This window comes from Sphaeramia orbicularis, chromosome 12, assembly GCF_902148855.1.
Source record: "Sphaeramia orbicularis chromosome 12, fSphaOr1.1, whole genome shotgun sequence".
Lineage (NCBI taxonomy): Eukaryota > Metazoa > Chordata > Actinopteri > Kurtiformes > Apogonidae > Sphaeramia > Sphaeramia orbicularis.
The window spans coordinates 50,322,506-50,348,943 of NC_043968.1; the positions used below are offsets into that span (position 1 = coordinate 50,322,506).

The 26,438-nt window shown below is 37.6% G+C and overlaps 4 protein-coding genes across 6 annotated transcripts in view; 3 read left to right on the forward strand and 1 right to left on the reverse strand.

Moving 5' to 3' along the window:
* The first annotated feature begins 5,811 nt into the window (after window positions 1-5,811).
* Window positions 5,812-8,188, forward strand: pou5f3 (POU domain, class 5, transcription factor 3). 2 transcript variants are annotated; one of them, XM_030149099.1, is made up of 5 exons: window positions 5,812-6,693; window positions 6,787-6,898; window positions 7,169-7,299; window positions 7,666-7,830; window positions 7,914-8,188. In XM_030149099.1, exons 1-5 carry the CDS (start codon window positions 5,926-5,928, stop codon window positions 8,172-8,174), a joined length of 1,437 nt encoding a protein of 478 aa, XP_030004959.1. In that variant the 5' UTR covers window positions 5,812-5,925; the 3' UTR covers window positions 8,175-8,188. The 2 variants fall into 2 exon arrangements, with proteins under 2 accessions (XP_030004959.1, XP_030004958.1); XM_030149098.1 differs by having other exon boundaries at window positions 5,812-6,898.
* A 1,399-nt stretch (window positions 8,189-9,587) lies between these two features.
* fut7 (fucosyltransferase 7 (alpha (1,3) fucosyltransferase)) lies at window positions 9,588-15,740 on the reverse strand. Its single transcript, XM_030149100.1, has 3 exons — window positions 15,643-15,740; window positions 13,188-13,308; window positions 9,588-11,735 (listed from the first exon to the last, which is right to left on the reverse strand). The coding sequence occupies exons 2-3, from the start codon at window positions 13,188-13,190 to the stop codon at window positions 10,632-10,634; spliced, it is 1,107 nt and encodes a 368-aa protein (XP_030004960.1). The 5' UTR covers window positions 13,191-13,308; window positions 15,643-15,740; the 3' UTR covers window positions 9,588-10,631.
* A 4,680-nt stretch (window positions 15,741-20,420) lies between these two features.
* clic3 (chloride intracellular channel 3) lies at window positions 20,421-24,867 on the forward strand. The gene is made up of 7 exons (XM_030149101.1): window positions 20,421-20,575; window positions 20,709-20,774; window positions 22,707-22,816; window positions 23,835-23,960; window positions 24,046-24,152; window positions 24,239-24,414; window positions 24,580-24,867. The coding sequence occupies exons 1-7, from the start codon at window positions 20,564-20,566 to the stop codon at window positions 24,745-24,747; spliced, it is 765 nt and encodes a 254-aa protein (XP_030004961.1). The 5' UTR covers window positions 20,421-20,563; the 3' UTR covers window positions 24,748-24,867.
* Window positions 24,868-25,947: 1,080 nt separating this feature from the next.
* Window positions 25,948-26,438, forward strand: part of pnpla7a (patatin-like phospholipase domain containing 7a) — a 45,094-nt gene continuing 44,603 nt past the window's right edge. For both annotated transcript variants that reach the window (XM_030149096.1, XM_030149097.1), the window contains exon 1: window positions 25,948-26,074. The gene's annotated coding sequence lies outside the window, so the exon portion shown is untranslated. The remainder of the gene's footprint in view (window positions 26,075-26,438) is intronic.

Consider the following 26,438-nt stretch of genomic DNA (forward strand, 5'->3'; position numbering starts at 1 on the left):
TTAACAGAGAAATTAATACATACTTATGTACATTTTCCACAAAATGACATTTTATTTGTATTTAATACATATGTGATATGGATGACATGTTATTTTATTCCCATCACATACATACAACCTTGTTATGTATACATTGTCCCTGAAAAATATAATATTTTTATGTTGTTGAAATGCAGGAAAAAAAAACAAAACTTTTGTGTCCAGGGGTTTATTCTTAACCTAGTGTTAAAACTTTTTTAACTTTAAAATCCAGTCTGTCTTATTGCTAAACAGAGTGAAAAAATATTATTTTAGTGTCTTAATGCTAATTATCTGGTAAAGTAGAGAAACAGTGGTTTTATATTAATAAGAGAGGCTGAAAGAGAATTATAGCTTTCAAGCCAGCAGTGATAGCAGGTTTTATTCAAATATATCTTCATAAGTTCAATTCCTCTGTTACTAGGCAGCTTTATACAAAGTCTAATGCAAAGCATACTATGCTTCATTTGACTATTTCACTTATTTCAAGACAAAAAACAGGAAGAAAATGTCTTGTGTAATTTGCAGAATTGGCACATCTGTTATTATTTCCTCATTGGTGAACATCATTCACATTTCCTCATGCAGTAACACATCTGGTGCAGTCCCTCTGCCTCTAAGAGTTGCTGACTTTATGCCTAGTTTCTAAGCCTATTTAACCTTGCTCTACCTTGACTGCCGACACCCACAAAGTGTGGGTGTCTGCAGGGTGGGGGATGGATAGAAAGCTAGCGTGTACCACCTCTTGTTGTGTCTGTATGTGCGTGTGTTGGGGAGGGGATGGGTCGGTGGCCTGTCCTCAATGAACAGCATGCCAAGAGGCCATTAAAGTCTATTGTGCTGGTGGACAGTGGAAAGGAAGGCAGCCACCGGCTCTGCTGAAAACCTGGGTGGGTGGAGGGTCTGTGAAAGTGGGTGTCAAAGGCAGGGTCGTTAGGAAGAAAATCAAAAAGCCATCAGACTTGTTTGTGGGGGATGATTGTGCTGCTCAACAGGAGACTGCATACCAGCTATACAGATCTAATGCAGCTTTCTGAATGAAGATGCCTTCATATTTTGGAACATTAGTCCTGAAGTTCACTAAAGTATACATTATCAAATCAATAACTCTGTATAATTGTGGCTGAGATTCATGTTAGCACAAGTTTTAAATAGCTAAGCTATAAGATCATTTTATTTTCTATGAAAAGACTGAAATAAACAATTAATTTACTGTAACTCATTCCTTGTAGACATTCATTATCATCCAAAAATAACCTAGCTACTATGAGTGATGCCTTCTATCATTACCATGAAAATATGCATGGTCATTTACTGTATTTTTATTATATTTATTTTAAGACTAGTGGCACACAAAGTGCTGGAAAATAGGTCAAATCAATTACTTTTTCTTTCTGAGTAACAGCTGTTAAAACCTACAATACAATTCGCCGCTGACTTTGAATATTAAAGTACTAGCATGCATTATATTAAAGTTTATGTGCCACAAGTAAGGTAAGGAAGTCAGAAACCTTTTAAAGGAGACAAACTGTAGAGTTTATAAAGTTTGATAACCAACTGAAAAGTTCATATTGATTAATTTTCATATAGCACTCCCCGGCTACAGAAAACAATTATATAATACACTATTACTATAATTGGACGTTATAGTTAATTAAAGAAATGGTAGTGGGCACCACACTGGGTAAGAAAACACAAATGTAAATGTGTATCGTGCTGCTCAAAGACAAGCAGAATGGATAAAAAATAAAAAGGCAAAAACTGATCACCTATGTTCAAAAAGTTGTGCAAAAATACAGCAGCCAGAAACAAATTTGATGGACTCTAATACTGCAATAAAACTTTATTACCTACAGTCTGTGTAGTTGATGTCTTTTTTTTAAACAACAGTCCCTTTTTGCTCATTTATTTTTCTCATTATATTTCTGTCATAAGTCATTTTTCACAGTAGCGCATTACAGCTGAATTTAAAAAAAAAGGTTTTTCTCTTATATTTTAGGGAGCTATTGTATTTGCATGAAGTGTATACAGTTGTAATATCTAATTTTTACATTAAATAATTGTTTTGGTTGGAAACAACATGATGCAGCAGTTTTTTCAGATAGATTTATTATTCTGTCATGGAATGTCCTTTGCAGTGGACAGTACTTTGTGTTTGTTTGTTTTATAAATAAAGCTGTAAAACACTTGTCCCTTATAGAGGACAAAACTGCATTGCTTGGTCTCAGGAGGATATGGAAATGAGTATCTTTTGTGATCAAAAACAAAAAAAAAATCTGATGTTCTTGGAGGTGTTTAGGTTGTAAACCACATGAACTGAAACTGTAGAGGTGACAAGTGCAGCTAAATGTAGCTCTGTGTTCACAAGTCTTCAGCTTATGTGAGCAATTCATTAAATGACATTTTCAAGAGGAAGGCATTTATTTGGATTGTGAGAGAAAATATCAAGAAAGAAAGGGTTGATTAAAGGACATTGTGTGACCCTGGAGATGAGACAGAACTTTGATCATTGCTGAAGTGGTGGTGGTTTCAGGATGAGCACAGTTACTATGACTAATCACCATCACATGATAGAACAACTTCTGCAGCAACACCTCTCAGATTAATGTCACACATATAAACCTGATGTTTCTATCTTTAAATGTCAGGAAGAAGAGCAAGGTAAATGAACAAACAAGAGAGCAGCAGCTAGCAATGTTATTGCCCAACTGAGAGGGTAAAAAGCAAACACGGAAACATGTCTTGCTGTGTTTATTCTGTTACTACTGGGTTGAACTGAGGTAAGTAAGACATCCCCACTCTGACTCAGCCTTTCACTCTCTCTCTCTGTTGGACTGGACTTGCTCTGAAAGCAGAGAACAGATGTCTGCAGTGTCTTGAAGAGGACACTTTAAAAGAACTAAAGACAAGATCTGAGACATCTGGGGGGTTTTCAGCTAAATCCCTGGATACTCCCCTCACACATCTCCTCCTCACTGTATCGAGCCATTCAACACTACCTCCCCTCCTCCCTCCTTTGGACACCCCTGAGAGCTGTGTGCTGTGCTGCCCTTTTCTCTCTGAAGCCCTGCCTAAGGTCCACTCTCTCTCTCTTAGTGTCTGTCTTTTGCATGACAATCCTCCTCCCAAGTCCATGGCCCAGAATAATGCTTGTGTGGTTGGGGTTTGATGTCTTTTAAGCTATTGACTGTTCTCCTCAAAGGTTCTCGGGTCCTCTGAATCTTCACAGGCAAAGGCAGAGACACATGATTTCCTGATTGTTGGTTTTTGTTATGTTATTATGAAGTGATTTTTGCAATTATATATTAAATACTATTCTTGCAATTTTAAACCATGTGTAAAAATTAGGTAAATTTCTTTTAAAATGATCCATGATATTCACTGTTGCTTCCTAGTGCAGAATGCTCTTGTCAAAATAAATTTTCTAAATTTACTGGCTTTTCTTGGTTATGTTACTATTACAAACTCAGTGATATCCAAAACCTACTACAATAAATGAGTGGAAATATCTTTTGCTTCGAGTTGGTGCTCTTTTATTACCATGAACACTGACTCTAAAGTAGCTCCACACACTCTCCAGGTGAATATATGCTAGAAAATTATTCTAAAATGAGTTTGCTAAGTCTGATGCAAAAAAATAAATCATACAAAACATTTGTTGCATCAAACTTGAACTCTAAAAGATCAGTACAGTCTATAATAATAATAATTCAATTAATTTATCATGTTACAACGAAGAATGTACAAAAAAACTTTTTAATTGTATTTTGGTGAACTGTTATATGAGCTTTAAATATTTTGTGGAGTAGAAACCAAAATGAGTATTTCTCTGGAGTGATTCGTGATTGGATTCATAGACCTAAATGAATACTTTGTCTATTGCTTTTAATGTCTGTAATTCTTAACTTGACCAGGATGTGCTTGTCTTAATCTCTATCTTTTCTAATTTCATTAAATATTTAATAAAAGTGGATGTTTAACTTTTCAACCATTTACTGTTTATTTATTTCAATTTTAATTGACCCATATTTCTCTGCATGGAAATCCTTACAAATGAGACACTAAATTCCTTCTCCTCACCTAAGATAGACACAAAACATATTAAATACTGTCCTACAGCCTCAAAAACCGACAAGAGCTGCTTGCTCATGCCTCACTAATGCAAAACAGGCACACACACTAACCAGTAAAACCTCATTGCAACTACAAACAACGCCTTTATCCGCAGACCAGTTTCAGTATCAGACTGGATGCCAGGTCCCCCAGACCAGGGTGAAACTTCAGTCTGGTGTTTGTTTCAGAGTTGGGGGTGGGGGGGTGGGTGTGGGACGGAATCAAAGGATTGAGACTTATTGTTCTTATATGAAAAGGAACTAATGGTCGGCCATCGCAACTTGGGGTCTGAAATCCACGGGGTGCCCCGGGGCCAGGTCGCACAATGGCCCCCCTCTCCCTTCCCGCAGTGCGTCTTCCTGCCGCAATCTGCGACCATCGACTTGCGCTGGGGGAGCGCATCTGTACTGATGCTCCGGCCATCCAGGCTTTTGAATGGACAACAACCAAGAGTGAATAGGAGAAGTTCATGTAAATGTTGGTGGTTTTCTATAGACGAGGGTGATTGAAAATGCAAAAGTTACCTCAACTACAGAGTATCCAAACCCAAGCTGTGACGAACACCAGGTTGTTTTGCTCAACATTAGATCAGTATTACATAATTTATTAAAAAAAAAACATTATTGAGAAATATCACATGAAATCAGAACATAAATAAGCAATGACTCAGGACAGAGTGACAGGAAAGTACACCCAAACGATTACGCTCAGTATTAAGTTGGTTTACAAGTAGGTTACCAAGTCAGATGCGTAAAAGTAAGTGAAATATTGGAAATAGAACAAAATAGTAAACGGGACAAGTGAGTTTTATAACATAATGACCTCTGTGATAAACAACATTTAACTCTTAACATGTGGTGACATTCTTAAGGGAGTAAAGTTCACATTTCATATGTAAACTTACTAAATAGGTCTAACACAAGCAGAAGTAATGCTTTTAGTAAGACTGATTCAGAGTGCAGTTTTTGTTAAAACCACGTCACTCCAAAGTCATATTGGTATTAAAGTCTAATTAATTAAGCATTACAATAACAGTTTATTTATTGGATTGAGCCGAAATGTGAGTGATTAAACTGATGCCATGACAAACTGAAGACTTAATCATAGACATTTTAATATCAAAGCCATCTCCTTAAAGTTGAATAATTTAAACAAACCGAGCATTATAATTCATGTATGAGGCCAGTGAGTTACAGTGTTACTTTATGTACTTCCAGGAGCAGTGGCCATGCATCTTTAGTATGTAAAGATACTTGATTAAGTATGGAGTTACCATAGGCCTATATAAATATTGAACATTCCAGGTGAATTAAAATATTTGTCGAGTTCTGAACATGGTCTTGAGTAATGCATTGTACCTTCTGGGTTTTAAATGTTCTCAAGATGATCAAGACAAAGGTGGTCTGCAGAAATGACAGACACGCCCACTACTTTGGGAAGTATCAAGGTCATTCACAAATTCACCATCAGCTGTGCGTAATTATCTACGCCAGCCAATGGGGGGAGAGACAGGGTAGCGTCCTCCACCCTCAGCTGTGATTATCAAAGCCGTGGAAGGACTGAGGAGAACATTTGAGTGTGAAGGTGAGTAGACCAGTATCAGCAGGACTTCATGGAGTAGGCCCTAGGTGTTGTGGTGGAGGACACAGTTTTGCGCTTTTCCTAATAAGGAAACTTGTTGTGAACATCTCTCATCCTTCTTAGGCTTGTGCGTAAATTCCAAACGGATGAACAGGTGACTTTGATTATTTCATTGTGTTTTTCCTTTAGCTTCTTGCGGTGCTTCAGTTAAACATGTCCGAAAGATCGCAGAGCCCGGTTTCCGAGTGCCAGAGCAGGCCGTATGACTTCAGCCGAGCCAACCCGTGCCCCCAGGCCTCGGGTCAGGAGGGTGTTGTCGGTGCTGGGTCATTCCAACTTCCTCATGGCGTCCTGCCTGACCCGGGCCTGCTCTACAACAAAACCGCCTACAGTGGCATCGCGCCGGGCTCTGCGCAGACCTTTTTCCCTTTCCCACCTGTTGGAAGCGACTATAGAGGCTCCGACTTACAGGCTGGAGAGTTTGGACAACCCAAACACTGGTATCCGTTTGCTGCGCCCGAGTATACCGGTCAGGTACCCGGTGTAACCGCAGCCACCCAGCCGACCAACCTGAGCCCCCCCATCGCCGAGACCAGGGAGCAAATCAAACTGCCGGAGATAAAGACCGAGAAGGACGCAGGTGATGGCTACTCCACTGAACTGAAGCTCCAGCAGTACCCGACCCCTCCGGCCTCGGCCGCGATGCCGCACGGCGTCTTCTACTCTGCGCCCTGGAACGCGTCCTCCTTCTGGCCCGGGATTACGCATATCACACCCCCTGGTAGTAATAACCAAAACCCATCAACATCCTCTGCATCTTCCCCGTCCATGTCTCCTTCACCCCCAAGCAACGGCCTCCCCGCGAATGCCTTTTTCAGTGGGAACCCATCTCAGACTGGAACTGGGCCCGGGACGCAGAACCCAGCTTCATCTGCGCGCAGTAGTGGCTCCTCCAGCGGTGGGTGCAGCGACTCCGAAGAGGTAAGACGGGACGGAATGGTTTCTCCAAACAGAACAGTGTATGTTGGGTTCATATGTTTAACTAGGTGTTGTCTTTTCTGCTTTATCCACCAGGAGAATCTTTCCACAGAGGAACTGGAGCAGTTCGCCAAAGAGCTCAAACACAAACGCATAACCCTGGGCTTCACTCAAGCTGATGTTGGACTTGCCCTCGGAAATCTTTATGGTAACTTTGGTCAGCATGGAGATGTAGACATAAATATCTTGCAGATGGGTCTGTCTATGAAATGAAGTGCTTTGAGGCTACAAAGAAAACCCTATATTTGTCTACTGTTCTGACATACTGGAAGGATTCTGGACAAGTGAATATAACATTTCCAACTTAATGATAGATGGAGGAAGGTGGTCCCATTTTTATGGTCAGAACATGGTATTGGAGGATATGTAAACCGAGCCAATGGTCTTGAATGTGTGTTTTTATCTAATTTCTTTGTAGGTAAGATGTTCAGCCAGACAACCATTTGCCGTTTTGAGGCTCTCCAGCTGAGTTTCAAGAATATGTGCAAGCTGAAGCCACTTCTTCAGAGATGGCTGAATGAGGCCGAGACATCAGAAAATCCACAGGATGTAAGTGTGCATGTCTGACATCTAATTTACAAGACAACAGATGATCACACTGCTGGGAATGCAAGAACTTTTCAGGTTTAAGTGTAACCTCCTGCTGGGAAAAGAACCACTGTGCCTTTAGCATAAAAGTATTGTTTTAGTAGCCATTCAGTTGACAAGAAATGATGCTTGCACCTATTTTTTTTATACAGTATTCTTATTTATTTCAAATTATTGCAAAGGGGTTAAATCCAGAAGTAATCTTTTTTTTTTTTGCCAAGTTTGCTCACAATATGAAGATGACTGTATTAGCATTATAAAATAACACAGGACAATAGCAATGTTATGTCCAACCATGGTATAAATTTTTTGTCTTTAACTCCACAGATGTACAAAATTGAGCGAGTATTTGTTGACACTCGCAAAAGGAAGAGAAGGACCAGTTTAGAAGGAGCAGTCCGCTCTGCTCTGGAGTCCTACTTTGTCAAGTGTCCTAAACCCAACACACAGGAGATCACGCATATCTCTGATGATCTGGGCCTGGAGAGAGACGTAGGTGCCAACTCTACAAGTGATGTAGAGTCATTTACATTCAAATGTCATTGTTTTGTAACTGGTTAAGTTGTCTTTCGCAGGTGGTACGTGTTTGGTTCTGTAACAGGAGACAGAAAGGAAAGAGGCTGGCCCTGCCTTTAGATGAAGAGTGTGACGGCCAGTACTATGAGCAGAGTCCTTCCCCACTCAACATGGCGTCTTCTTCTATTCCAAGCCAAGGCTTCCCTGCTTCCACATATCATGGAGCTGCTCCTGCTTCACTCTACATGCCCCCGCTGCACAGGCCTGATGTTCTGAAGCAAACCCTGCATCCTGGACTGGTTAGCCACCTGACCGGATAAACCAACCCAAGTAGTCCCACCACAGATCACGCTATCAACCTGGATGAGCCTCTAATCCAACTGACTTGAATTTTATTGGTGGATTTTGAGATGAAGCCATTTGGAAGAACACTTCAAGCAAGGAGGCTGTTTACTTGCAGATTTGAGATGAATCGGAGTGGTTCCTGCTTTGATAGAAACAACAAGAAGTGTCATATGCCACATCCTCTTCTAGACAGTACACAAGTATGGATCTGCAGTGCAGCACGTGTTGCATTGTCAGATGAGGTTATAAATGTGACCGTCTAGTATTGCTAAATTCTTGGTAGGTTTTGTGTGTGGGTTCTGTGGTGCATAAGAAGAAACATCAGGGTTTTCAAAGAATTGCTTAAAAGAATTTATATTAAGTTTGACATTCAGTGAATTGTTGTGTGACAAGTTAAGAAATTTTATTGGCCGATGCTTTATTAACAGGTGAATCCTGCCACCAATTTTTGAATTCACATGTATTTTGATATGAAGATTAAGAAAACACTGATTTCTATGTCTCATTAAATAGCAGCTGTATTGGTTTAGAGATGCTTCTGTTTTGCACAAAGAAGGGTTTATTTTAAAACATGTCCTGTATGTCTGCATCCAATTTTTGTCTTAAGATTGTTGATTATAATCAACATCTTTGGCATTTTTAAGCTAGATGGTGACCTTCAAAGCAGTACTTTGAAGGAATGTGAAATGATTTGATGTTGCTGCTATTTCTGCCTGTTAGCCTGTATTGCACACTGTACCCATTTTTTTTCCTCTTAATGTCTCAGGTGGTTGGTAGTGAGTTTGACATGATTCAGAACTGTATTTCATTACATTGTGTTATTGTAAAGTGCTTTTTGTGTTAATGAAGTTGAATGACACAAGCTGTCAAGTCTCTTCCTTCTTGAATTCTAAGTGTTTTGTCTCCAGGTTATTCTTGAATTACAGTAACTTAACATTGAATGTCATTTAGTTAAATGAGGGTTTTGAAGTGGAAACATTGCTGGAACAATCATCAATTGAGTAAAACAGTGAAAACTTTTCGACTAGTATTAGTATTACATTTTTTGTCTGTTTACTGCAGTAACATTAAAGGGCTGCTCTTGCTAAGAGTAATTTTTACATGTCCTGTTATTCTAATCATTAGTTTTGGTCACACTTGTCAATAGACTGTAAATGGATTAAGTCATAACTTATTGAAATGATTTACTGCTACACCAGGATGTCAACTGTATCTCCGCATTTAAAGACAAACGCTTTTTTTTTTGTTGTTTTTTTTTGTTTGAACTGTCCATGTCTTATGTTCCTGACTTGACAGTAAAGTGTTTGCACGTTTCCTATCAAAAGAAAACTCTTGTGCCTTTATTTATTGTATCACCATTACTTGTTCCTGTCTGATGTACAAAACAACTGAAATTGTTTTGTTTAAGGCAATGAACTGTATCCTCTACAATAATTAAATGTTTCATGAGATTGGAGGGTGCTGGGGTTTTGTTTTTTTGTTTTTTTCCTGGCAAGGAGACCTAGGGTGGTATAATTTTTAAATAAACCCTTACCAGCAAGTTAAGAAAAATAGAAACTCTGGAAGTTCTTTTATTCAAGTATTACCTGTAATATCTGGACTTTGTGCTTGTCATTTTACAGCAGATGTTTACATCGTTTAAGTCAACATAATACACATACAGTAGATAGAACCAATCCAAGGACCAACACAAAGGCAAATGCATATCTGTAAGCGGAGTAAATTTATGGAATAGCCTAGATAAAGAATTGAAAACATGCACATCAGTCACTACATTTAAAAAGGATGCTAAAAACTAAGGAATTCAATAAATATAAAATATTAGAATAAAGTAAGCCAATTATCAGTATAAATCTAAGATTTTGCTTAGATTATATTATTTTTTTAAAAATTTATTTTATTATTTAAACCTGCACCATCTTTGTTATCTTGTTTTGTTTCTGCAACTTTCCTTCTTGTAAATAGGGTAGGCATAAATGAGCTGTTGCTTTAACCTACGCCTTTTCACTCCTGTTGAACTACTACATATTAAAATTTTACCTGTTCCTTCTTTCTCTGCAAGTAAGACAGACCTACATTAACTTATCTTTTAGCAGCTTTATCTTGAACTTCTAAAGCTGTCACTTCCTTTCTCAGTTACTAATATGCTTTCTCACATTGCAGGAAACAGGTTTACAGTCCTAGAACAGCACCATGTGGTTTCATATAATTGCACTTGTGATGAATTAATTAACACTTAAATCTTGAGAGGTCAGTTACGTAGTATGTTGTTACAGGTAGTTTTACACGATGAAAGACAATGAAAAAGTGTTTTGTGTGAGGTCCTTCACCCTATTAGTGTTGATCTATTCCTAAAAAACATGAAATGTGAACTGATCAGTGATCATGAAAAACAAAATGAGTTGGTTATGGTGCAGAGTGATAGGTCACGATCAGTGCAAGGTGTTTGAAGGGTTGATAGCATAAACCCAGCTCTGCAGATCTGAGTAAACTTTCCATTGTGGTAAGTTGTTGTACTCTGAACAGATCTTGCATAGTCTCTCTCTCCAGTCCGTGTAGAGTTTCACTTTCCACTGCTGCTTCCATTGAAAATATTCCCTGTAACGTTTTTTGTCTTCTGCAAGCAATTGTAGATATTTTACCAAGTCCTTCACTGATGCAAACTCGTCCACATGAATGAAAGAATTAGGTGGAGCCAGTGTTTTGTATTCTCTTACTGACGCGCCCAGGACTATAGGCACTGCACCAGCTTGGTAGGCATTCCTCCACAGCTTCTCTGTGATGTAGTCTTTGGCCAGTGAGTTTTCAAATGCCAAATAGAAGTAGCAGTGAGAGATTGTAGGCAGAAGGTCTCTGGAGCGTAGGGGTGTCTTTGTCCAGCGCCCATAAACCTTCACAGGGACTAAGTCATTGAGCTCTTTGTACACTTTACTTCTCTTGTGTTGGCTCCTGTAGTTACTGACCACCCAGCACACCAGAGAGCTTTTATTTTCAGGAGTGTCAACCACTGGGCTGTTTTCAGCCTCCTGTGGTAATAGCTCACCATAGGGGATACAGATATCAGCATCCTTCCTGTAGGTGACGGTCAGGTTAAATATATTAGCAAATCTCTGCAAGTGTCCATTAAAAACCGGGGCTTCCAGTGACATCCAAGCCCATCTCTGGTTTTGTGGCCTTGGAAGTTCAAGGGGCAACTTCTGTTTGCCTTCCACCAGCTCTCTGTTGTGGAACACCACCACATCTGCAGAGGAGAACATAGACCGCTGATCCACAAGTCTGCAACTGGGGATGCGGTACAGGTCCCAGCACACGTCCCCCTTCAGGCTGAGTGACACGCTGAAGGGCCAGTACCACAGCAGGATGGTCACGTTTCTACTGCCATCCCAGTTAGAGACACCAGAGGGAGTTATGGCAGTCAGAGCCTGCAGTCCTCTCTGCCATCCATTATAACGGTACAACAATAAACCACAGATGAAGATGAGGGAGGTGCACCTCTTCATTGAGCTGAGTAAAGTCCTTTTAGTGTTACCACACCCCTGTCACAAAAGGGAATCAAGAAGTAGGATTATGGAGCAGCAATGAGGTATTTGTGGCCTTACCTTTCGTTGTAAAGGCACAGGCTGGAGTTTCTAAACACAGCTATTATTACTAATTGTTTTTATGACTAGATCCCCATTTTGTTTCAATGGTGCACTTTCCTGCTACTGATTTTGTGATATTTATTATGCAGGAATGTATCAGGAAGGGCAGCATAGCTCCAGCTGTTCACATGTTAAGAGGGGTATATTGTTTGAAATATTTTTTTTAATCAGTTTGACAAATGTGAAAAAACACACATTTGTACTTTGGGGAAGACAAAAAGACATGAATAAAAATCTGTGTTATACTGGAAAATTTAATTCTGAATCAGTCCTGAAATTCCATAATAATAATTTAAGACCCATCATTAGCATTTTTGGCCATATAGAATTATCTATAAAGTAGATTTACGAGGGGAGGCAGAGATGTTCATAGCCTGACTAAGAAGGAGTTATTCCACAGCAATGAAACTTGGCATACATTAAATTCAACCTCTCCTGATACTAACTGTATGGTTTCCTTCCAGATAAACCCACACTGGTTAATTAATTTAGGACTTTGAAAAGTAGTACCAGAGACATTTCGTGAACCATCCGTGTCACCGTGGTCTTATCAAATGTCTGCAGAAAAAGGGGTTAGCCACCAAGGACATTCATGCTGACATGGTTGCTATAGGGGATGATGCTCCAGCTTTACCAACTGTGCAAAACTGGGAAGAGGAATTCAAGAGGGGTAGGGAGAACGAGGGAGGGGTGAAAAGCAAGCATTTTCATGAAATGTCTGTAGTACTACTTTTCAAAGTCCTGAATTATTTATCCTATGTGGGTTTATCTGGAAGGAAGCCATGCAGTTAGTATCAGGAAAGGTTGAATTTGATGTATGCCAAGTTTCACTGCTGTGCAATAACTCTTTCTTAGTCAGGCTATGAACTTTTCAGCCCCCCCCCCCCCCCCGCAGATTTTCTTGAATAAAATAATTTATTACATTATTTAGTATTTAGTATTCACTTGAAACTTATAAATCAAGTACAGGTCAGACATATATTTACATTTACTGACACTGCTGGTGTGCTTCATTTTGCAGCAATGGTTTTACTGTAAGAGCATATGACATGCTCTTGAGGGGGACTCTCAGGGTGTGGCATATCTGAGCTTGTGAAACAAGAAATAGAAATAACAGAGAAAAAACAAATTAATTTACCCCAAAGCCAGATGCCTTAAAAATACCCCTTAGTTAGTACAAGACTGTCACTCTGTCTTTACATATGTTAAATGAGTTAACACAACCTGAAATGACCAGACATGCTGCTTCACAATACAAAAATATGAACAAATAGTTTTTAAATTCATTGGAAATAAAAGAAAGTAAGTAAAGTTTTCTCTATAGATAAAATGATTATAAAGACTTACCATCTTGTGCTTCCACTCTGGCTGTGACCCCGGTGTGAAGTGTAGACTTGCTATTAACTGATGTCAGAGATCATGACTTCTTTTTGCTCAACTAACAGCATGAGAGAACTTCCTTCCTTTTCTACACGGAAATAAAGGAAAGCAGCGTTAGGGAAGTACTGTACCTATTGTGACCAGATGACACATGTTTCAAAACTGACATGTATAATCTAACAGACACTGAACTGTACTTCAATGGCATCCATCTACCTGTTAGTCCAATTAATAAAATGAATTTGTTTGAAATATTCAACAATATTTGATTGTAATTATTATTCATTGTGTATGTTTTTATATATTGAAATAAATTCAAAATGATATTAATGACCTGCTCTTTCAGTCTTTGCAAAAAAAAAAAAAAGTCCTCTGGGTATGATAATTTTCAGAAAGCATTCTGAAATGTAAAATAATGAAGATAGAGGATACTTCAGTATACTAAACTATAGTGTTTGACATAAGACAGAGACCTTTAACTGAACTGAAAGTCAACTGAGCACTGAAAGCTTAACTTTTGCCCAAAGTGTGTGTGAAATAGAAAAACTAACACAAATCTTTCATAATTACACATGTTTATTATTCAAATGTTCACACACACACACACACACACACACACGCATGCATGCATGCACGCACGCACGCACACACGCACGCACACACACACACACACACACACACACACACACACACACACACACACACACACACTTCAGAACGAGTACCAGTGGATATCTTTTTCTTCTTTCCATCTCTTTTACAACCCCAAATTTAACCAAAAAAACAATATATGGTGTATCTTGAAACATAAAAAGCACCAATGATGAATCTATGCTGTTGCACACCTTAAAACTTAAAGAATGGGACTGTAGTGACTGACCTGTCACAGCTGATTATGGGTGGAGACCTCGTTTTTGACGCGCTTCAAAACCATTAATGTCCAAACAATTAATGTCCAGACAGAATCCTTCGGTGAGCTTCTCACTTTTATTGAACGTTCTTAGATGATCACATCAGTGTCTCATGAAGATTAAAATACAAACATGATTACTAAATGATGCTGACTTCTAACTGATAGCGGTAAAAACTGTATGATCTCCCCGTCCCTTCCCAGTGACCTAGTTGTTTGCCCCTGAAATAGATTTCCGTTCACCCTCCTCTAACTCAAACTGGAAATCCACAATTAACTAGACACAAAAGAAACAAACAAACCAACATAAACAATGGCTCCTACAGGGACCAAATTATACAAGAAAGATTGCTTCACTTGTTTTCTTTAGTCTCCAAAAGCCTTCTAAGTTTTATGAAAGAAAATTCCAACATTATATTTGTGTAATTTTTTAAGAATGGTTTGCAAGAATTAAAATTAATGTAGGTTGAGAAAACAATAAATCTCACATCAAATATATTTTCAGTTTACACTTTCATTTAACATGCCATCCCAATTTTGTCCAGTTTGGGGTTGTGTTGTGGCTGTGGACTGTGGATGAAATGTCCCAAAGATTCTAAAGAACTGCCTCTGCAAATAAAGACAAACTTCTGTTTTGTATGCCTGTTTGCAGCACTTTCAGTCCATCTGGAAATCTAGCACATTAAACTTTCATTTTGTAAACTGTCAATTTCTGCTGTAACTGCCAAGACTGTAATTAATGCTGTAACTAATAACCAGGCTGTTCAATTGTCACACCGGAGCTCAAAGTCACGTTGGGAACAGAAATCCCCTATCATATACTGAGGGATAATATTTGCATCGTTCATTCAGAGTTGAGACAAATGCAACAGCCCTTTACGATAATGAAAACTAACAGATATCACCTCTTTTGGCAGTTATCTTGACAAAGTGCTTAGCTAAGTTCACAGCCTTTCCTTCCCATTTTTCTCAAGTGTAAATCGACTACACGGCACATAAATAATAATCTATTAATTCTATCGAGAAGGTCTTATATTAAAACAGTTTCTGAAGAATACTTTAACCTGGTGAAAAGTTGAGAGAAACATGTCATCAGTTATCAGACTCTCAACTTTTTTGACCTGCTGCTGTTTGTCGGGAGCCCCCACAGTTGAACCCAATGCACAGGATGTGGTTAGAGATTTATGCTGGCAGTGGTAATGTTCTCCTCAGTGCCTGCTGTTGAGCGTTAGAGTGTGCAAAGGTCAATACTTTCAGTTTAAACCCTATCCAGCACGTGTTTACAGACTGCGCTTTTCTACTTTAAATCTTTTCTACTTTTAAATCTGGCCAAATAATCCTGCACTTTCTGCCTCAGAAACTATGATAAAATAACATAAAACAAAACATTTCAAACCACAGTATCAAAATCATACAAGAGAGGGAAAAATCCCCAAGCTTCTACCACAAACCTGATGATCATATGGATGGTGCATTCTGTCTTCAGTCACCACAGATACCATTTTTACTCACCACTCATCTGAAAGTCATGAAGTGATTCTTGATTTGAAAACTGAAACACAGCCCTTTTAAGGAAGCTGGGTGGGGTTGTCTTAAAGATGAGATGAATATGTTTTCAGCTCTATATCATCATGTACAGCAAAAACACCCCCGCAGCCTTGGCACATCCTTCGCTAATTTTTAGGTGTGACTCAAATGGGCTGCTGTGTCTTTGTGGCAACACTCAAACTGTGAGAGCAACTAATCTTACAAAAGATCCTTTAAAGGATTTCATGCAAAATCAGCATTGCAGAGTGCAGAACACACACAACAGAAACACACAAAGCCACTTAAATGGTAGAATAGAATGACTACACAAAGCATTTTAACCCATAAAGACCCAGTGTTACATTTATGTCCACTTCCAAATTAATTTTTCTCTCTGTTGAACCTTTCTTAAGTGATTTATCACCATTTTATATTTTTCAGTGCAAATCAGATATTTTCCTGTACTTAATTTATCGATCACATACTTTAATAATCATGCTGAGATTATGTTTAAGGCCGTGTTTTCAACCTTGGGGTCAGACTCCACGTGGGGTCGCCTGTAATTCATATGGGGTTGGCTGAAATTTCTAGTAATTGATAAAAAAATTAAAAACAAATTACTAATAAAAAATATTTTTAATGATTTCATATATATTTCATTATAATTAAAACACCACACATTTTTTCTAATAAAAATCAAGTTCAAATAAAATGCAGGACATAACATCTGAGAGGGCATATCTTGATTGACCCGATCATGTGACCGTATGCGTTACTGTGCTTCAACCTGCCCTGACACTGTCGAAACCAGACCGAACAGAGAATGGAAAGATTTCTTCATCTGCCTGGCCCCACTAAGACATCTCCAAGAGAAAAATGTCTCTGTTTTGAATGTCTGGGGTCACCAGAAATTTGGGGTCACGAGCCAAAAAAGGTTGGGAACCACTGGTTTAAGGGTTATTATTGCAAAAACAGAGAAAACTCAAGAAAAAGAGACTTTTTCAGTTAAATATATGATAAACTTAACATAAACCAGGTGTTTCCATCCACTGTCATCTATCAAACTCCATGGGTTTTACTGGTGAATTAATGTTGTAGAAGATGACGGTGTTTTCAAATTCACTACGGGGCCTCTGAACATCCAAATGGGTCATATCTGATGACCATGAAAAGATGACAAACTGCATTTTACTCCAATTATTTACATGGATTGATAGGATTAGTGGATCAACAGGTATTAAACAGTTTACATCAGTAGGTGGTTTTGGTTGATGGTGGATGTTTGGGTCTTTATTGGTTAAAATACAGAATCAGTCATGTGAAATCAGGGAAACTGGTGTGGTAAGAGACACATCTTAGTCTGCCATATTAGTACTTAAAGAGTCAGAAACAACACCAAACTTTTGTAGTGTGGACAGTATATGTGTTGGACTTTAGAATCCCACTTTTCTAGTCATTTCTCAAACAGGCATTTATGTGCTGAGTGACATAAAAATATTTTTTTATCAGTAGTTTTCATGGGTTTTGTTGTCTTAAATATTTGGTAAATTTGATTACATCTCTCTTTAGTCCCAAGTAAAAGGTTCTGCCTCAATTTAACATATGGGCAGAGGTGTTAGTCACACTGCTGTTAAGAAATGGAAAAGTAGATTAAACACCCGGAGGAAGTAACAACCCTGAATATTTCTAAATAAGTTACAGTGTGTTCCAGTTAAAAATGATGCTCAGTTCATAACTCTGTTAATATGTGAATGTTGAGTGCTCTTCTCTCAATACTTAATATGTTTTTAGAATCAGATCATTTGGCTCCTAACTCACTCAAATTGGAACATTTGTCCTTCAAATACTCAATGTTTCAGCATTTCATTGTCCAGTTTTTATAAGATTTCCAAAAACAGTACGTTCATTTTCATGGTAATATGAAAACATGCAGCTAAAGCTCCTCTGAAGATGTTGTAAATAGTTCAGCAGGAAAAGTCAAACACAAAAAAATGTGATTCTGGGAGTGCCCCTGACTTTATTTAACACTCGACTTTTATACAGGAGCTTACTGCCATTAAAGGAACTGATCATTCACTATGTGCGTGATACACTCCTTTTGCCAAATATGATGTCATTACCTCCGCCAAGGAGGTTATGTTTTTGCCGGCGTTGGTTTGTCTGTTTGTCTGTCTGTCTGTGTGCAAGATAACTCAAAAAGCTATGGATGGATTTGGATGAAAATTTCAGGAAATGTTGATACTGGCACAAGGAACAAATGATTAAATTTTGGTGGTGATCGGGAGTGGTGGGGCCACAGGGGCCCACTGATCTGCCTTGGTGAAGGTCTGCGCTCTCCAAGTGCTTTTCTAGTCTTAGTACTGTCTTTGTTTTGGACATGGCTGTGGGGCTTCCTCTGATTTCTTGTTCCCACATTAAATTTCCAACGGTCATGGTAACCTGCACAATAGTTACACAACTTTATGGAATGAAACCTTATCAAAACATCCAAAGTAAAATGAAATGGAACAGATGGTGGTATTGATACTGATACTTTGGGAAAACGAGAATCACAATATTAAAGTATTCTTTTTACTTTTAAATTCCACTTTTAAATACCGCAAAGACTTGTCACATTTTCTAAGAGTGTGAACTGAAACACTGTCTACACTGCTTACATCTGTAACAAAAGCTTCTGTTTGATGTTGTTTATGTATATTGCTGCAATCTATTAAAATACCACTAGAGGGAAGTGTGCAGCAGAATAAAGCTGACAGTACCTGGTCCATGTGGAATTGGGTGTAGGGTTGAAACCAATCATGTGGATCATGTGGATAACCACCTCACTTTAAACCATCAGTTTACAATGCAGGGGCTTTAGTATTTGTCCCCAAAAAAGTTATGTAGCTGCAACTGGTGTGAGGAATTTGTCCTGTAGGCTTGAACAATTGTGGAGCTGTCAAAATGTTTGCCCTGGGGCCCTCTAACAGTTTTATTTGGTCTTCAGTGTTGGCCTATTTACTAAATGATTCATGTATTCATTATATAATATAATACCAGGGTAGGCAGACAAATTCATTGACTGACTATGACGCAGTATTGCCAGAGTAATAAAACTTGACACGATCTGATTTCCAGTCCTCTGATTACTGTCAGCACTGATTTTTTACAAGTAAACTTATATCTCATGGTTCCTGGAGAACTTTAAATGTTAGTAGTAGTGGTGACTCATACGTTTCTTGTGTCAAGGAAGGTTTTGAAGCAAAGTTAACTAATTTCATTGAACATTTCCTAACCCAAGATGAGTGTTGGTTCCACCACTCCCAGGAATTGATGAATGGGATACTGCACACACGTCTGATGTTGCAAAGGTTGCTGCGTATGACTGTGGTCAGTGACTTTCAAATGATTGACCACCCCATATTCAGAATTTTAGAAATGCAGCATTAGTTAGACATGCTTTTATTTTGTCATGCCCTTTGTACATGTCTCAAACAAAAATCTTTGAAAGTTCTACAAACTGTACAGCTCGATTTGTGACAAGACAAGAAGACATTACACCTCTTCAGCTTCTTTGCACTGGCTCCCCATTTGCTTTCAACTAATTCTAAGACTTTATTTATTATATGTATATGGATATATATATGGATATGGATGTATATGGATGGCTTTTTTTCTCTACTTCCTACATCTACAAGTATTGAAAAACTAAGAATTTTGTTCATCTTGGTATTGTATTTATGGGCATTATTATATTTACTGCATTTTCCTCCTAGTGTTACACATTATTTTTTAACAGTCAGTCATTTTAATTAGTCCAAACGATAGTAAAATATGAAGATACATTGTAAGAGTCTCTCAGTTCAGTGGACTAAAAATGATAGGATAGTTGGAGCTGTTAGTGGGATATATCCACTTGTCTGGACATTTTGAGTGGTTAATTGTATTCCCAATGAGTCAAGAGGTGAACACCTTTCATAGTTAATTCTCAAACAAAAGTTATAATCTCTCAAACATTAGTAATCATTCATAACATTAAATTACAGTACTTTAATTATCTTTGTACAACTTCTGGATTCCACAGTAGAAAGTCATACATCGCTAACAATCACACCCTTAAGGACTTCTCTCCTTCCTTCTTGCTTTCTTGAGTCTGAACTTCCTCAGACAGTTTTGTATCTCCCTTTTCTTCTGAAAAACAGAAACCTCACTGTCCTCATCAAATACCTGATAGATTAGAGCACTTTCTGACAGCCATGAATGCTGATCAGCAACTTACAGCAGGTTGTAGGATGAATGCATGACAATCATATCATATCATGGTGAGGTAATGTGCAGGAGACACCAAAACACGGAAACAATGAGTGTATTATGTCAGATGAAATGAACACACATGCTTTTTTGTTGTCATAACATGCTCTCAGTGTCTTCATCCTTCATTTCATTTCTGACAAGCTAATGTTTGTTGATGTTGGCTTTTTTTTTTTTTTTTTGCAGTTGTTCCTTTTATTATCTTAAATACAAAATAATTTTAATAACAAAGTTCATGCACCACCAGCCTTTTGCACATTTTATCAGTTATACATCCTCTGATTTTAATTGACTTGTTTTGAAAAAAGAGACAGAAAAACATGAGAAAAACAGACCACACCGGACAGTGGCAGCTTCCAAAGAGTGACAGATTTGTTTCAGAGAATATGCTGGAGGGTGAAGAGGCTGAGAGGAGAGATCTAGATTTGCTGGTCAAACTGGTAAAGCCAGAGGGGGTGTGGGCCGCGTCTCTGGGTTTGACAGGTGTGGTGCAAGACGAACAAAAAACAGAAACAGACCGAGACAAGGAGGAAAGAAGGACAGATGAAACACTGGAATCTAAAAAGACTACAGGTGGAGTGCAGATAAAGTTGTGGTTGTAAATTCAGCACGGACCATGACCACCGCTGTGAGTATTTTTGAAAACTGTAAATGATTACTGTAAACGGTGTGAGTGTTGTGGTTGAATGTGTGTTTGTGTGTGACAGAATAAGACTTTAACAATGACATATTATCATCTACTTCTCATCTTTACAACACAGAAAGGAAAAGTCAAAGATAATGAAATAACAACGGCCGAGGCTCCAAAGATAGAACTCTTTGTTAAGGTAATATTTAAAACATACATTTTATTGTTTGTTTCAGTGTTTTTAGTCAGTTTCTTAATTCATTTGTAAATCAACTGCTTGCTATTTTATCTGAGAGAAGTACTACATCAGTTTGCCTGTTAAAAGTATGCCTTCCCCTTCATAAGTACCTACTAATTTACCACCTTACATTGTTTTTAATAATAACAGTTAAGCACTGCGTGAAAAGTTGTGGGAAATACAGAAACTTGAAGAGAACCAGTTTTGTTCTGTATCCTCCGTCTGCTCTCTAACCAGTACATTAACTTCCATATAACAATACGTCAAAAATATCAAGCTGTTGTGATTAGTATAAGTTACATCTGAGATATTAAACACCTTCTAAATAAACTTCGCAAAGCAATCTGAACCTCCTGTGTGAAATTCTTTAGAGGTTAGCTTTCAGGTTGTCAAAGCAAAGCAGGATCGACAACATTACCTGTGCAGGTATTTTCTGTTTGGTTAGATACAATCACCACAACCTTCCTCCCACAGTGTCTCTGTGAAAGACTTCATATATGCATATTTTTATTTATTTATTTATTTTTTAACTTTACTCTGGCTTATTAACAGTAATTAGTTAAATGTAATGATGCAAAATAATTTAATTCTATGTATTTTAAATGTATTCTGTTACAGTTACTAAGAAAAATGAATATTTTAATTAGTTACTAATCACAGTGTTGCTTGTGAAGGGTTACATTTAAATATATTATATTCTGTAAAAATCATCTTTATAGAGTTGTTGTAACGGATTGGAATAAGTACATGCTTCATAATTAAAAAAAAAAATTAAAATCGATATTTTCTATCCTGGAAGCTATTTAGCATATAAGATAAGATAAGATAAGATAAGATAAGATAAGATAAGATAAGATAAGATAAGATAAGATAAGATAAGACTTTATTTATCACAGCTTGGGGAAATTTCACAGTCAGCAGTGGCAACATACAACAAGCAATTGCAGAGAAAAAGACAGGTAGAAAAACCACAAATGAGTGAAAATGAAAATGTAAATACAAAAATAAGACATTCGGTATTTATATAAGATAAGACATGACTTTATGGTTCCAATTTTCTATTACAACGGTCAGAGTGTATTTGTAATCTGCCACTTGTGCTTTGTTTGGGTGGCTGTGATTTAGTTGTAGTTATCAACATGCTTGTCTTTTACAGAACTTTGAATCCTTTACATAAAGCTCATTTTCTACATATTCACAGCAGAGTCTGGATCACTTTTCCCCTGGCCCTTGTATCATCTCTATACAAATCATTCATCAACAGATCTATTTAAAAAATACAAGTAGCCTGTCTGACATAATAGATATATGATTAATTCTAAATTACTGTTTTTTAAGGGGGAGTGCACGTTAGAAGTTTTACACCACTCAATACACAATAACAGATTATTTTATTAAAACTACTGAAACCATTAACATCCTCCGTATCTGTCGTTCCTCTTTATCTGTTGTATCTGAGGTTCTTTATCTGGAACAAACTGTATCAGTGCTTGTAGCACCTGATCAAAATGCTTACAACATTCTACATATATTCATTTCTGGACATCCTGAGTAGAACCAATTCAGATTTCAGGTAATTTAGCTTGTCTTTGTTGTAGTCAGATGTCAGATCAGGTCAAATTTGACCTGAATAGTATTTAGGGGTACATAAAAAAAAAAACCAAAACTTACTGTAATCAGTATTGAGTACTATTTTGAGGTTTACAGTTCTATCTTTATAAATTGTAAAGATGGAAAAAAAAAAAGATTTAATGCATTACATTGGTTTGCTGAAGTACATAGAGTAGCTATAATACTTTTTACTGGCAAACTAGTACTCCGTAATTTATTGCATGTCAGATATAACCTTTCCAACAGTGTTTCTTCATTAAAAATGTGTGTGATTTTTACCAGGCGAGCAGTGATGCTGAGAGTGTGGGGAACTGTCCCTTCTGCCAAAGACTCTTCATGATTCTTTGGCTAAAAGGGGTCATCTTTACCCTCACCACTGTGGACATGAAGAGGTATAAGCATGGTTTTTAAATCCTCATATTTAGTCTTTGTTTCTGGGTTTGTTATGACTTTCCATAAATAAACAAACCCATAAAGGTTGAATATAAATGCCAGGTCAATCCTACAAGACTGGCAAGGAAATTATAACTCATAGTCTAATTAGAAATGTCTAATACAGCTAATGTCTGAATACAGCAACAAGTTATGGTGTCAAAAACTGAGTTGACCCTTGTCTTTCTTTCACTGATTATAATAGTTGTAGAACAAATGCACTGCTTCCTCACTCTGTATTTTACTCTGACTGTTGATGTGTTGAGGTGTAAAAGTAACATTTCTATAAAAAGGAGTTAGGCAGGTTTGTAGGGAGTTGGGGAACAAAAGTAAATATAACTACAATCTACAGTCTGAAAATTCCCACAGCCAGGGAATTAAAAGCCAGAATGTACTGCCTGTCACCAATAATGAGAGATGACAATTAACATAAATAATAGCAATTACTGTACAATGCTGAGAAAGAGACTTAAATGCTGTTGTTTTGGAGACATGAACCATTGAGATAATCCAGTATCTTTTGGTGTCCATAGTGATTCACTCAGGGAACCTGTATTTTACGATCCCCAACTGCAGGTTACATGTAAGAGATATAGAATTAATATCAGCAATAAAGGAAAAGTTATACCATTGTTCCTGCAAATCTTTGATCTTATTTACTGACAAACTATTGTGTGATTACAATGGGACACACAGGGGATGAAAAGACAGCTAAATTAGGAGCTCTTTGAGGTGGGAATGTCCAGTGGCAGAAGATTAAAAAGGGTTGTTAGAAGTGAATGCTAAAAAAAACCCTGCAAAAATTCAAAAGATTTTAAACCACTGCTGCCTAAAATAAGTAAAAATGAACATATAACAGTGTGTTGGATAATATTCCTAAAAGAGAGGAGAAATCTCCAGAAGGTCTTGTTTATATATATTTTATTTTGGGAGTTAATTTTAAATCTTAAGGTCAGTGTTTACGCTGTTTTGCTGCAGGGCACCAGATGTATTGAAAGCTTTGGCACCAGGATCTCAACCTCCTTTCCTCATCTACAACAATGAGGTCAAAACCGACACAAATAAGATTGAGGAGTTCTTGGAGGAGACCTTAGCTCCACCAGAGTGAGTACAGGGCATCATGCATGCACAGTTAACTATGTTCATTGCATTTTATAATAACATTCACTGCTTGATTTACCAATGGCAGATATCCAAAACTGTGCTGCCGATACAAAGAATCCAACGCTGCTGGAGAAGACATCTTCCTTAAATTCTCAGCATATATAAAGAATCCCAACCCTGGACTAAATAACAGTGAGTGCATCAGTAGGAGATTCAGTCGTCAAAAGCATAATATAGATACACCTGATCTCACGAGTAACCATTCCTTTGTCTTTTAGGCCTAGAGAAGAAATTTCTAAAAACCCTGCTCAAGCTCAACAACTACCTAGAAACACCTCTTCCTGATGAGCTGGACAAAAATCCAAATATTACTGAGTCTAAACGTCTCTACTTGGATGGTGATGAACTCACCTTGGCGGATTGTAACCTGCTTCCCAAACTCAACATTGTCAAGGTGAGTAAAATCTGTCAATGCAGAGTATTCTCAAAAAATTATTTACCATATGACAAACTTTTGTAAATGAACTCAATAGTTTTTTATCTCGCCCTTTTTTCATTGATTTTTAATACTGCAATACTAGTGTTGCTGCAGATACTCTTAAAAGCCTTCTTTTTTCAGGTTGTTTGCAAGGAATACCGAGACTTTTCCATCCCATCAGAGCTGAAAAGTCTGAAACGGTACCTGGATAACGCCTACAAACAAGATCAGTTTCGCTACACCTGCCCCAATGATGATGAAATCCTCTTCGCCTACAAATCTGTGGCCAAATACCTGAACACCAAATGAATGAAGAAGGAAAAATGAATGGAACCAAAAAAAAAAAAAAAAAAAAGAGAGAAAATGCCTGAAAACTTTGCATGACTTTTTCTGTATTTGTGTTAATGTGTGATTGTTCATAGAAGATATTTACATAGTAAACAAAAATATGTATGTATCAAAACTTGTTAAATTTATCTCATACACTGTGCCTCAGATCACCTTCCCATTTATGTATATCCAAATGTACATTTTTGCTACATAAGAGTGAAAAAGCACCATAAATCCCTGGCAATGTTTTTTATGCCTCTTTGTCATATACCTTTTTCACAGCAGACATTTTAGAGAGCTAGCAATGATCAGCTGTTCCAGTTAAATGTCTCAGAAAACATGAACAAATCAAAACCCTGGAACTGATGCACATTCATGGAATGCAGCCACTGTGAAATCAAGTAACCACACTTGCAGTTTCTGACATGAAAAGTAAAAATGTCTACTGTGAAAACTAAAATATCTGTAGCATTTAGAGTGTCGAAGCATGACCTCAAAGCTGATTGGAGTCAAACCCTGTATGTTGGCGTAAAATTTTGATATAACATTTATGCTATTTTGGATGTATACTAACAAGTGCAAATGCTGTAAAAGACAGGCTTTAAACTAACAAGGTCTTCAAGTAATCTAACTACTGAATTGTGGTATAGAATTGTGCCGCATACCTCATTATTTACTCATGTTTAGCTTTGATAAGGTCAGCTGATAGGGCAAATAAATGAAGTAGAAAATTGATCCAAAAATATTTAGTGTATTTACTAAACAAAAAATGGAATTTATATATTGTAAATGATAAGGGAAGTTTTTAAGCAATGTTGACTTTTCCCCCTTGGAATAAAAGGTGTGTAATGTGGTCTACAATTTTCTTTTCACTTTCATGATTTCTCACAATGCCAGACAAAAGAAAAGACAGAGCTAAACTTTACATCCAAATCAATTAACCTACATTTGATTAGAATATATAATACAGGCTGCAATTTTCTGTCGAAAATGGTCTGATGGATGAGTTTCTTGCTGCGTAAAGGCCATCGTATCGCTAAAGTGTAACTCCAGTCATGAGATACCTTATGATGTAAACAGCATGACTAGACCGCCCACTCTCCGTTTCTGATTGGTTGCAGGAACCCGGTACCATAGCAACTTCAGACATCAAAAGTGCTATTGGTTAATGTAGTGGATAGAGGCGGGATAAGGAGAGTGACGGCCAATGTAGAAAACTTTGTTAGCTTCCTGCTAACTTTGCTCTCACGGCCGTTTTTGGCAATGTCGTTAATAGTTTGAGTCGAGATACAAGAACGCCCGAAAAGTAAGATTATATTTGTTTACGTTCATTGGCGACCTATGCTACTTACACGTGAAGTAGACTGTTGTTATTTGTTGTCACTTTCGAGGCAGCTAGCCTTGGTCATCCTGCTACTTGCTAATGTTATTATGGCTAATATTGAGCTGTTAAGATGACATGTTATTGAATGAACCCCAATAAACCAACATCAAGAGCCAACTTCATAATGTGACGTATTATGACCGAGAAGCTCTGTTATGAAGTTTAAAGAAAGACATGACCGAGTAACAGTTGGCTGTTAACGTCCAAGTGTTTGTTACCATTTTCATAATGCATTTCTTTTTTTTAGAGAACCGTTGTCCAGGCAAGTTAACCAACCTCCTAATTT

Bases quoted from the DNA above. Each gene is read 5' to 3' on its own strand.
- pou5f3 (XM_030149098.1), top strand. From the start codon at position 5,926: ATGTCCGAAAGATCGCAGAGCCCGGTTTCCGAGTGCCAGAGCAGGCCG. The intron at 6,899-7,168 runs GTAACTTTGGTC...ATTTCTTTGTAG, and splicing joins TGCCCTCGGAAATCTTTATG to GTAAGATGTTCAGCCAGACA. The intron at 7,831-7,913 runs GTAGGTGCCAAC...TGTCTTTCGCAG, and splicing joins ATCTGGGCCTGGAGAGAGAC to GTGGTACGTGTTTGGTTCTG.
- clic3 (XM_030149101.1), top strand. The intron at 23,961-24,045 runs GTGAGTACAGGG...TACCAATGGCAG, and splicing joins GAGACCTTAGCTCCACCAGA to ATATCCAAAACTGTGCTGCC. The intron at 24,153-24,238 runs GTGAGTGCATCA...TTTGTCTTTTAG, and splicing joins CAACCCTGGACTAAATAACA to GCCTAGAGAAGAAATTTCTA.